General features: G+C 50.2%; 1 protein-coding gene across 1 annotated transcript in view; it reads left to right on the forward strand.

Annotated features, from left to right (window-relative positions):
- Positions 1 to 11,613, forward strand: part of PELP1 (proline, glutamate and leucine rich protein 1) — a 25,234-nt gene that overhangs the window by 11,876 nt on the left and 1,745 nt on the right. Inside the window, exons 6-16 of the mRNA XM_015569241.1 lie at positions 7,279 to 7,338; positions 7,842 to 7,992; positions 8,174 to 8,300; positions 8,447 to 8,534; positions 8,976 to 9,064; positions 9,144 to 9,260; positions 9,368 to 9,515; positions 9,667 to 9,826; positions 10,488 to 10,543; positions 10,704 to 10,910; positions 11,039 to 11,602. Coding sequence (XP_015424727.1) covers positions 7,279 to 7,338; positions 7,842 to 7,992; positions 8,174 to 8,300; positions 8,447 to 8,534; positions 8,976 to 9,064; positions 9,144 to 9,260; positions 9,368 to 9,515; positions 9,667 to 9,826; positions 10,488 to 10,543; positions 10,704 to 10,910; positions 11,039 to 11,602 — 1,767 coding nt within the window. The remainder of the gene's footprint in view (positions 1 to 7,278; positions 7,339 to 7,841; positions 7,993 to 8,173; positions 8,301 to 8,446; positions 8,535 to 8,975; positions 9,065 to 9,143; positions 9,261 to 9,367; positions 9,516 to 9,666; positions 9,827 to 10,487; positions 10,544 to 10,703; positions 10,911 to 11,038; positions 11,603 to 11,613) is intronic.

Here is an 11,613-nt window from a genome sequence, read left to right on the forward strand (position 1 = left end):
ACTCCCTTAGCCTTTTTTTTGTTTGCAAAGCTCCTGACTTCACCTTCAATTTTGATTGATAGTTTTGCTGGATATAGTATTCTTGGATTCAGTCCTTTGCTTTCAACACTTTGTATATCCCCTTCCATATCCTTCTAGCTTGATGTGTTTCTGTTGAGAAATTTGATAATCTGAGGGGGATCCTTTGTGGGTAACTCTCTGTTTCTCTCTTGCAGCCTTTAAGATTCTCTCTTTGTCTTGAACATTTGCCATGGTAATTATGATGTGTCTTGATGTGGGTCTTTTTGTGTTCACCTTGTTTGGGACTTTCTGTGCTTGTGTGACTTTTTTCTTCCCCACCTCAGGGAAGTTTTCTGATATTATTTCTTCAAATAGGTTTTCTAACCCTTGTTCCTCTTTCTGTTCTGGCACTCCTAATATTTATATGTTCTTTCGTTTCATATTGTCCCATAGCTCCCTTAGGCTCTCCTCCTGTCTTTTAATTTTTTTCTCTAATTGCAGTTCAGTTTGGGTGTGTTTTGTTTCCCTGTCTTCTAATTCGCTAATTTGGCCCTCCACTTCTCCTAGCCTACTGTTGAAACTTTCAATGGTGTTTTTTATTGCAGGTATATCACTCTTCATTTCTTCTTGGTTCTTACATAATTTATTGATTTTTTTCATCTGTTTCTTCTTGCATAAGTTGTTGACTTTTTCCTCCATCCAGTTTACACATCCTAGGACTCTTAATCTGAAATCTTTTTCTGTCATGCTGCATGCCTCTGTTTCACTTAGTTGCTTTTCTGGTTAGTCCCCCTTTTCTTTCCTTTGGGGGTTTTTTTGTCTACCCATGTTTGATCTCACCAACATATCTAGATGTTGAGTCGTTCAGGGGCTGCTCCTTGGCTGGCAGTGGCTCCTCGGGCTGTGGTTGCTCCTTTGGCGGTTGTTGTAGCAGCTGCTCCTCAGTTGACAGGAGCTCCTGTGGTGGGTGCTGTTCACAGCTGTGGTGGCTCCTCTGGCTGGTGGGGGGAGGCTTCACACACAGCTGCTGTTCCTCAGACAGAGGATGTGCTAATCAGGAGGCTGCTGTTCCTTCTATGGGGCGGGCTACACACGCAGCTGCTACTCCTTGAACTGGTGCGGACTGCTCACGTGGCTGCTGATCCTTGGATGGGGGCTGGCTGCATCCTGCTGTTTTTCCTCTGTTGTGGTGGGCTGCTTGTGGGGCTACTCCTCCTAGGACTGGCTGTTGCTCGTTGGACAGGTGCAGGCTGTTGTGGCTCTGTTCCTCAGACCGGTGCGTGCTGCATAGAGCTGCCACTCCTCGGATGTGGGCGGTCTGCTTGCGTGGTAGCTGCTCCTTGGACCAGGGTGGGCTGCCACTGCTCCTCGAATGGGTCTGGGCCGCTCGCAGAACTGCTGCTCCTCGGATGGGGGCGGGATGCTCACACAGCTGCTGTTCCCCAGATTGGGCAGGCTGCTCGTGCGGCTGCTGCTCCTCGGACAGGTCGGACTGCTTGTGTGGTTGCTGCTCTTCGGATGGGGAAGCGGGCTACTCACACAGCTGCTGCTCCTTGGACAGGGGCAGACCACATGAGACTGCTGCTCTTAGACTCGAGGCAGGCTGCTCATGGGGCTGATGCTCCTTGGTCAAGAGCGCACCGCTCACGTATCTGCTGCTCATGTGGTTGAAAAAAATAATGTGAACAGAAGTAGAAAATAAAGGAACAAACAAAAAAAAGGAGGACAAAGAAAGAAGAAAGAAAAAAACAACAACAAAAAAAGGGAAAACAAAGAAAAGCAATAGAAAAAAGCTAACAAAATAATAAACAAATAAAATTGAAAAATTGAAATGTCATTCCTTTGGCTGGCTTAAGATCCCAGTTTTCTGGAATGTCTGTGATTTTGTTGTTGCTGGGACTGAAAGGCCCTCTATAGGCCACACCCTGTTATTTTAATCCTTCATCTCATTCACGGTGGAATCTGGGTGTGGCTGTATTCCTTGCCTGGGGTTCAGAGGGAGGAAATTATAGCCTCAGGAGAATAAATGGCTGCCCAAGTCCTGGACTCAGGGGTGACTCACCACTCAATTTGTTGCCACCTCTCCTGCCCCCCTTTTCTCCCCAGCCTCCCCCCAGATTCCACTCGTCTGCACCTTCTCCCGCTCTTCAGCACGGGTGAGTGTCTGTATCCAAAATGTCCTATAACAGGGTTCAGTGAAAACGAACAAACAAACGCTGGCCGCAGAAACGGGGAAGGCTGAGTCTCCGTAAGCTCCTCTCTTACCAGTACTGCATGGTCTGGTCAGCGCTTCAGGCTGCCCCTTTTAGGCTCAGTCCTCCAAAATTACAGAACCCAGATCTCAAATCCCCCGCTGCCAACAGTCCCGAGGATCTCCTTTCCCCAGTCAGGGGTTGTGCCTGTCCCAAGAGACGCGGCTGTTTGTCTCTACCATCTGCTCTTACTTTGTTCCTAAAACTCTTGCAATTTCCTCCAGGAAGTCTTCCCGATTTCTTCCCTGTAACAATGTCTCCTACACATTGTCTTATATTCCTGACTAAATACCCTCAGTCACTTCCCTACCCTTTCCCCCAAGCTGTTATGACTCATATAAGATGTACTGCTGAGCCTTAGTAGGTTGGATAGGAGGTATGTACGTCAGGTGAGAGAGGTCAGTGAAAATGTTAGCTCTTTTTTTCAACGGTAACTTGAATGGATGGATGAATGAATGAATGAATGAATACATTCTGCCAAAGCAGTAACAGTTAAAGGGTCCTTTGTAATTGACACATCTGTTGTTTGCAGTATAATTGGATGTTAACTAGTACCTAAGAACAAATAGGTGTTCTCCTGTAGATTAAATGTTCTCTGTTTTATACTCATAGCTTGATAAACCATTGGCCATTTCATTCAGATGGAAGGACAAGTCTATATAGAGAACTGGAATTAGCATCAAATTAATAATTGTTTTGTAGCCGAAACCGGTTTGGCTCAGTGGATAGAGCGTCGGCCTGCGGACTGAAGGGTCCCAGGTTCGATTCCGGTCAAGGGCATGTACCTGGGTTGCGGGCACATCCCCAGTGGGAGATGTGCAGGAGGCAGCTGATCGATGTTTCTCTCTCATTGATGTTTCTAACTCTCTATCTCTCTCCCTTCCTCTCTGTAAAAAATCAATAAAAATATATTAAAAAAAATAATTTTCTTGTAAAACTGATGTGCTTAACTGTATCAGCTATCAGTACTGTCAATTAAGGGGGTGTTTGCCATTCAAATTATCTTTTTTTTCTAAAGTTTTTAAAAATATTTTTATTGATTTCAGAGAGGAAGGGAGAGAGAAACATCAGTGATGAGAGAAAAATCATTGATTGGCTGCCTCCTGCATGCCCCCTCCTGGGGAGGAATCTAGCCCGCAACTTGGGCATGTGCCCTTGGCTGGAATCGAACCTGGGACCCTTTAGTCTGCAGGCCGACGCTCTATCCATTGAGCCAAACTGGCTAGGGCCATTCAGATTATCTTGAAAGTAAGTTCACATGGTTCTTTGACCAAATCAAGAAAGTAAAATAAAGGGTAAGGGAACTGGTATTTATTAGGTACCCACAATGTGCCAGGCACTCTGTCGAGTGTCTGAGATGTGTCATCTCATTTTATTATTCTAGTCATTGTGTGGAGTTGGTGTCACCAAACTAACCAAGAAACAGGCCCACAGGTGTTTAACTAACTTAACTCAAGGTTGGTATCAGATCTGTTTGCCTTTAAAGCCTGTTCTTCCCCCTCCCACACACACACTTAACCTCTCTAGAAGCTTTTAAGAACATAGACAGGATTGGCAGGTAGGCTTCAACACTAATACCAGCTCTGAGCAATTGTTAGTGGCTTGAGAAGGATTGTGAGCCAGATGGGGAGCTCTGGGCACACATGCTGTGATCTGGGGGTGGTGTCTGCAGTGGCTTTAGTTACTGGTTAGTTGTATCTGAATAGTTCCCTGAGCAGATGATGCTCCTCAGAGAACATGGAGTCCTGTCCTTGTTGATTCTCTATTTTCATGTGAACGCCACTAATGACAGGCAGTAGAATCTTTGGGTAGGCAGGGCAGGACTTTTGTCAAGAAGGTATTTGAAGTAACTCATGGATTTTACTAAAGCTTAGAAAAGTTTTTGTTTTTTTTTTTACTGAAGCTTTATCAAGTTTAGTAAAAACTGCCTTTCTTCTGAAATGGTCTATAAATTATTAAATTACATGGGCTAGACAGATCTTTGTCCCTGACCCCTCACTGGTCAAAGTTTATAAAGTGTTACTGCAAATAGCTGCTTTGATTCAGCTTGGTTTGAGGTTGTCTGTATCTGCCTGCATTCCCCATGAAAGTGGAAGGAGTATTGTTATCTTCAGGGTCAAGATTTGAATAGTCAGGGAGACTAGAATACTAAGTGTTTTTCTCTGTTTGTGCCTCTTAATTTTCATTGTGAGTGGTCAGGAGCATTAATTTATAATTTATGATCTTTTGTCAGACACATAGCTTTCTAAAAATTCTTTATTATTTAAAGTATTACATGTAGTATTACATATGTCTCTTTTCCCCCCCATTGATCTCTCCCCGGCCACCCCCACCCCCTAGCACATGCCCTCACCCCCCTAATGTCTGTGTCCATTGGTTATGCTTATATGCATGCATCTAAGTCTTTGGTTGATCTCTTACAGCCCCCCCCTCCCTCAACCCTGCCCTGCCCTCCCTCTGAAGTTTCAGAGAGGAAAGGAGAAGGAGAAAGAGATAAAAACTTCAATGATGAGAGAGAATCATTAATTAGCTGCCTCCTGCACACCCCCCCTACTGAGGATCGAGCCTGCAACCTGGGCATGCGCCCTTGACTAGAATCAAACCCAGGACCTTTCAGCCCACAGGCTGACGCTCTATGCATTGAGCCAAACCAGTAAGTGCCATACACGTAGTTTTTGAAGTCATGGCCTGTACTTTGAGTATCCTTTCCAAACCAAACACTTTCGTATGTTAACAGGATATGTGTGCCTTTATGTCTTTAAGAATAACATGTCACCTGAAGAACTTCTCACTGTTGAGGATGTTGAGGATTTTGTCTTTGTTGCCAGCATTTCCGATAAGAATCTATTTTGTACAAAGGCCCTAGGGGCAGTTTGTACTGAGAAAATCTTAGGAAACATGCTTACCATTTTGGAAAGTTATCTATTTTCTGTTTCTTTCCCCAGAAGCTCCCAGGGCAGTTGCAGTCTCCAAGCTCAGGGTTACTCCTCCTGAATGGTGTGTCTCAAGCATTCCCAGTCCATGAGGTTACTTCTGTAGAAGCTTTACCTCTCCTTCTCAAATCCATTAGTAATTCTGTGGAATCAGTGGGAGGCCTAACCCCAGGCCAAATCAATTAGTAATTCCTTGGAATCAGTGGGAGGCCTAACCCCACTCTTGAGAGATACCCTGGGCATGCCTGCTCGCTGCGTTTGCATTTCAAGTGAAATGTTCCAAGTGAGCCATTGCACAGGCCACCTGGGGTCAGAGCCATGTCTGTACTCCGGCTTATTGCCGTCACATAAGCAGACTTTTGTTGGCCTCAGCCCAGCTTTTGGAGCCAGAGTCTCAGGAAAAGTTTGAGCGCTAAGTTGGCCAGAAGGGCTGAGTGCCACTATAGTTGGGGCTCTGGCAGGTTTCTAAGAAATCTTACCCTGGGAGAAGCTGGTGTATCAGGAGACCTGTGGATGGTTATTGTGTTTGGGTTGAAGTGCTCTGAGTCCTACCACATCTGGCATGAAAGTGCTGTCCAGGTCTTTATCCTGGCGTCAGCTGTGATAGTGCTTGTCTCGTGGCCAGTGAGAATCATGAAGTGCAACGTGGGCAACTCCATGGTTCCTGCCACAGGGTCGGTGGGAGGGAGTCCTTGTTTCTGAAACACACACTGACAGGCTTCTGCTCCTACTTTGCTCCCACAAGCCCCCTGCCATGTGGCTGGTGCCCCTGCTGATTTGTCTTGAGATTTGTGTGTGTGACGTCCCATCCTCCCTTCTCCAAAGTCCATGCTTTCTAGGCTGGGATTTAAGGCCTCAGCCTGCTTCTCCTTGGCATCTTCTGGGTCTGTAGCTCTCAGCAGTGTTTTCCCCTCTCTGGTTGCCTGGGGATTCTTCCCTTTCTTTTAAACCCAGCTCAGTCCTGCCCTTCCTAGTCCTGCCTCCTAGGATCGGTCCCCCTGGACCCTCCCCCTATCCTCCTCTCGGAATAGTGAATGCTACTGCGGGTTCAGGTGGTTTTCCATATACTGGTCTTCCTGACTCACTCACATCCCACTGAAAGTGGAAATCCCGTCTCATTTCGCTCTATAGGTCTCCTTCAGTGTTCTTACTCTTTTTTATGCCATGGACCCCTTCCTGAATTCATAAAATAAAATACATAGGATTTTAAGAGAAACCGATTCTGTTAAAATGTATATTTTAAAAAATTTTGATAAGAGTAGTATGTGCTTCTTCATGAATATGTTAACAAGACATAGCGGCAGGGCTAATAACTACTGAATTTCAAATTAGTGATACATGTGAATGGTATCTCGAGATACCCTGTTACAATTATAATGTGAAATGAAAACGAGAGATTTTATTGGTGACAGCCAGAGGTACTGCTAATACTACTATGGCTTTCTGTTTGCATTTAAAGTGGAAATAAATTCTACCTTTTACTTACATGTTAGTGAAAAGGACACAATTCCCCCGCCCCCATTAATTTCACAGGCCCCTTTGATTCTACCCCCAAGTAAATTGTGACCCAGGTAGGACACTTCTGGGCCAGCACCTTCACATTCACATAGCAGGCAGAGTAAATGTTTGCCAGCTGACAGGTTACTGCTCCGAGATGTGCTGCCTCAGTTCTTCTCCAGAGGTCTTCACCTGCCCTCATACCTCTGATTAGTGCCTCAACTCCCAGCTTGGGCCATCACTTCTTGTGTAAGCTGGTAGGGAGTTGGGTGTGGGGCTTGCTGCTTTTCAGCACTCTGTGACCTTTTGGCTTGAGGGAAAATTGGCATCAGGGAGTACAATGTCTGTGGGGCCCAGGCCAGACCCTTTCCCGACCAGACAGGGAGGCTGAGGATGAGGGCTGACCTTCAGGATGTCTTTCTACCGTGAGAGCATCTCTGCTTCCAGGCATGATACCCCATAAAATGCTTTGCTTCCTGTGTCTGCAGGAAAGAAAAAAGGCGAGGGCTCAGATTCTGCTGCTGGGAAGGGACAGGGTGTATGTCTCTGGCCCGTGGAGCTGACTCACCAGCCTTTTCCTCTTTTCCACAACCCAGGGCAAGCTGGCTTCATTCTTCCTGTCTCGGGTGGACTCCTTGAGCCCTCAGCTGCAGCAGGTAAAGGAAAAGGAGGCAGATGAACAGCGTGGGCATGAGTTGGAGCTTCTCTTACTTCTCATTCTTAGCACTTCTCTCTCTCTTTAAAAAAATATTTGTATTCGTTTCAGAGAGGAAGGGAGAGAGAGAGAGAAACATCAGTGATGAGAGAGAATCATTGATTGGCTGCCTCCTGCACCCCTCTACTGGGGATTGAGCCCATAACCCGGGCATGTGCCCTGACCGGGAATCGAACTATGACCTCATGGTTCATAGGTTGATGCTCAACCATTGAGCCATGCCAGCTGGGCAGCATTTCTCTCTTGGTACTGCTTGGACCATGTTCCCACTTCCCTCCCTGTTGACATACTCAAGAGGCACAAGATCTTTGTCCTTCTGCCCCATAGTCCCTTTTCTCTGTTCCTAGAGCTGTCTGTGATCTCCTTGTCTTGGCATTGGTGGCTCTGGGGTGTCTGGCTGGGCTGGATTCCCACCTGACCAAGCTTCTGACCTTTCTTCTGCAGTTGGCGTGTGAGTGTTATTCCCGGCTGCCCTCTCTCGGGGCTGGCTTTTCCCAGGGCTTGAAGCACACTGAGAGCTGGGAGCAGGAGCTACATACTCTGCTGGCCTCATTGCACAGTCTGCTCGGGGCTCTCTACGAGGGAGCAGAGCCAGGTAGGGAGCATGGCTAGTAGGCAGTGCAGAGTGGTTGGGGGATGTGGCAGCAGGGAACCAGGAGGGTGGCCCAGAGAGTGGGACAGTTGATTTCTAGGCAGAATGGTGGGTCATCCACCAGATGTGAAAAGGGAGGGGATGGACAAGCCCTGGAGTGTGAAGCTGCTGTGTTTACGTCCAGCTCCTGTGCAGTATGAAGGCCCTGGGGTGGAGATGCTGTTTTCCCTCGAAGATGCTGATGCGCATAACCTTTTCCGGCTTCGGCAAAGGTTTTCCGGTCTGGCCTCCTGCCTGGGGCTCATGCTCAGGTGAGTGAGGCTGGAGGGGGCATGGGCTGGAGGGGGAGGGATTGATCTGGGTGGGGTGTGTTCCGCATCATGAAGAAGGAGGTTGAGGTGGGCCAGTCATGCTGGGGAACCTGTGCTGAGGATCTCCCTGCTCTGATTCTCTCCAGCTCTGAGTTTGTGGCTCCCGTGTCCGTCCCTGTGCAGGAAGTCCTGGATTTCATCTGCCGGACCCTCAGCATCAGCGCCAAGAATATTGTAAGTGATGTTTGCCCTCCACTCCCAGTTCTTAGGCCCCAGGGCAACCAGGAAAGTAGTGTGGGATCTGAAGCTCCCCAAATGATACTATCCCTGAGGTGTCTGTCCAGCGCCTTACTTCTGTCCGATTGTCATTATTCCTTGTGCTCCCGACACATGCACAGAGTGGTTTCTCTCCCCTGGTGCGAGGACACCTGTGGTGCATGCTTCAAGGGGAGGGCAAGCACGGGGGCCAGCCAGACATTGCCGAGAGGCAGCCATCCTCCCCTCATTCTCCTTCCGGGCTCTGTTTTATAGGATGGGGGTTTGACCTTGTTGGGAGAGGTGGGCCTGGGTGGGTTCCTTACATGTGTGTCCATATGTATTTAGTCACACACATCTCCGCCTCCCTTTCCCTCTGTGTCTCACTTCCCTGCTCCTTTTGCCAATTTCATTCTGCAGAGCTTGCTTGGAGATGGTCCCCTGCGGTTGCTGCTGCTGCCTTCTATCCACCTGGAAGCCTTGGACCTGCTCTCTGCGCTCATCCTTGCGTGAGTGGACTAGGCAGAGTGTGATGAAGGGACTGGGACGTACTGGGAACGGAGGTCACTCTTGTGTCTTTGCCCCCAGGTGTGGAGGTCGGCTCCTACGCTTTGGAGCCCTGATCAGCCGCCTGCTTCCCCAGGTCCTCAATGCCTGGAGCATTGGTAGGGATACTGTCTCTCTGGGCCAGGAGAAGCCTTACAGGTGACCATCAAGGTTGGGGATTAAGGGGAGAGGGTGGTGAGGCCATGCAGGTGGGCTGGGAGCTGAGGGAGGAGAGGCATTCATAAGCCTCCCTGCTCACTCCACAGTGCTATGCGGACCAAGGTGTACGCTGTGTTAGAGCTGTGGGTGCAGGTGTGTGGTGCCTCGGCAGGAGTGCTTCAGGCAGGAGCCTCAGGAGAGGCCCTGCTCACCCACCTGCTCAGTGACATCTCCCCGCCAGCCGAGGCCCTGAAGGTGAGTGAGGCTCTGCCCACGCTCTCCTGTGCCAGGACTTTCATCCTGCACATCTGGTCCATGTGAACCTCCTCATTCAACACCGTCGCCTCACTCTGTCCTGCCTTCCTGTTTGCCTGTGAGTGTGATTTATGTTTCCTTCCACCACCAGCTGCGCAGTCCCCGGGGGAGCCCTGATGGCAGTTTGCAGACGGGGAAGCCCAGTGCCCCCAAGAAGCTAAAGCTGGACATGGGGGAGGCTGCAACCCCTCCCAGCCACCGCAAAGGGGATAGCAATGCCAACAGCGATGTGTGTGCAGCTGCGCTGAGAGGTGGGTGAGGCCTGTGCCCTGCACTTTCCGAGTGCTGGGACGGCTGGGGCTCTAGCCCCAAACCAGGTGTTGAAGTAGAGGGTGTGGATAAAATGCAGAACCAGCTAAAAACCTTCAAGAGAGGCCAAAGGAGCAGAAACAGCCATGCAGCTCCCAGGGCTGCGGCAAAATCTTGAATCTGGGCAGGGGAGGGGTGCCCGCGCTTTGGGTCATTTATATTGCCCCCAGGGTCTCATTTATCTTGTTGCATATCCTCTGCACCTGCCAGGACAGCTTTAGCGAAGGGTGAATCCCTGCTTGTGGTCCTTACTTTCCCTTCAGGCAGGCGGCTCAGTGGGGTTTCCTCCTAACACAAGTGCTCATTGGAGACAGAAGTATAGTCAGTGACTGTGTGGTTAGTGGGTGACTTTCCTTGGGGTTCCCTGTATTTCACTGCCTGTCACCCCACCCCATGTGAAGAGGAGAGCCAGTGCTTCTCAGATACAGAAGTGCACGTTTACAGTGCACCCACATCATCCGCAGCCCTGTGCAGTGCGATCCTCATTTCATGGTGGAGAAAGGAGCTCAGAGCAGTGAAGTGACTTGCCTGAACCTCGTGCTGCAGAAGCCCTCCTCTCAGTCCTGTTATAGCAGGTCTCTTACATACTGTTCTTCCTCCCAGGCCTCAGCCGGACCGTCCTCATGTGCGGGCCACTTATCAAGGAGGAGACTCACAGGGTCAGTGGGGCTGGTCCCCATGGAAATTGGGGCGGGGCCACTGCCTGTCCCTGTGAGGGCTGTGCCCCTGGAGAGCGTCCGTTGCAAGTTGGGAGGGGGCCCTGGAGAAGGGTTGGGTCGTCGAGGTGGTGTCTCTACTTGTGCCCTGCGTCCTTTTCAGAGGCTGCACGATCTGGTCCTACCCCTCATCATGGGTGTCCAACAGGGCGAGGTCCTAGGCAGCTCCCCATATACCAGCTCCCGCTGCCGCCGGGAACTGTACCGTCTGCTGCTGGCTCTGCTGCTGGCGCCTTCTCCTCGCTGCCCACCTCCTCTTGCCTGTGCCCTGCAAGCCTTCTCCCTGGGCCAGAGGGAAGACAACCTTGAGGTAACTGCAGACGGGCCGAGTCCATCTCTTTGAGGGTTCTCTTGTTTCTGAGCTGGCAGGCTCTCCTCTCTGGTACCATAGCACCCTGTATTCCTGATGCTCACACTTTCTTCCTCTTCCTTCCTCAGGTCTCTTCTTTCTGCTCGGAAGCACTGGTGACCTGTGCTGCTTTGACCCATCCCCGGGTTCCTCCTCTGCAGTCCATGGGCCCCACCTGCCCCACACCTGCTCCAGTTCCTCCTCCTGAGGCCCCGTCTCCGTTCAGGGCCCCACCCTTTCATCCTCCGGGCCCCATGCCCTCAGCAGGCACCATGCCCTCAGTTGGCCCTGTGCCCTCAGTGGGTCCCCTGCCCTCAGCAGGCCCCGTGCCCCCGGCAGGCCCAGTGCCTCCAGCACGTCCTGGACCTCCAGCCACAGCCAACCACTTAGGCCTCTCTGTCCCAGGCCTGGTGTCTGTACCCCCCCGGCTCCTTCCCGGCCCTGAGAACCACCGGGCAGGCTCAAACGAGGATCCCATCCTGGCTTCCAGTGGCACTCCCCCACCTGTGATACCCCCAGACGAAACTTTTGGGGGGAGAGTCCCCAGGCCAGCTTTTGTCCACTATGATAAGGAGGAGGCATCTGATGTAGAGATCTCCTTGGAAAGTGACTCTGATGACAGTGTGGTGATCGTGCCTGAGGGGCTGCCGCCCCTGCCACTCCC

The sequence above is a fragment of the Myotis davidii genome, unplaced genomic scaffold (assembly GCF_000327345.1).
Source record: "Myotis davidii unplaced genomic scaffold, ASM32734v1 scaffold925, whole genome shotgun sequence".
NCBI classification, from domain to species: domain Eukaryota; kingdom Metazoa; phylum Chordata; class Mammalia; order Chiroptera; family Vespertilionidae; genus Myotis; species Myotis davidii.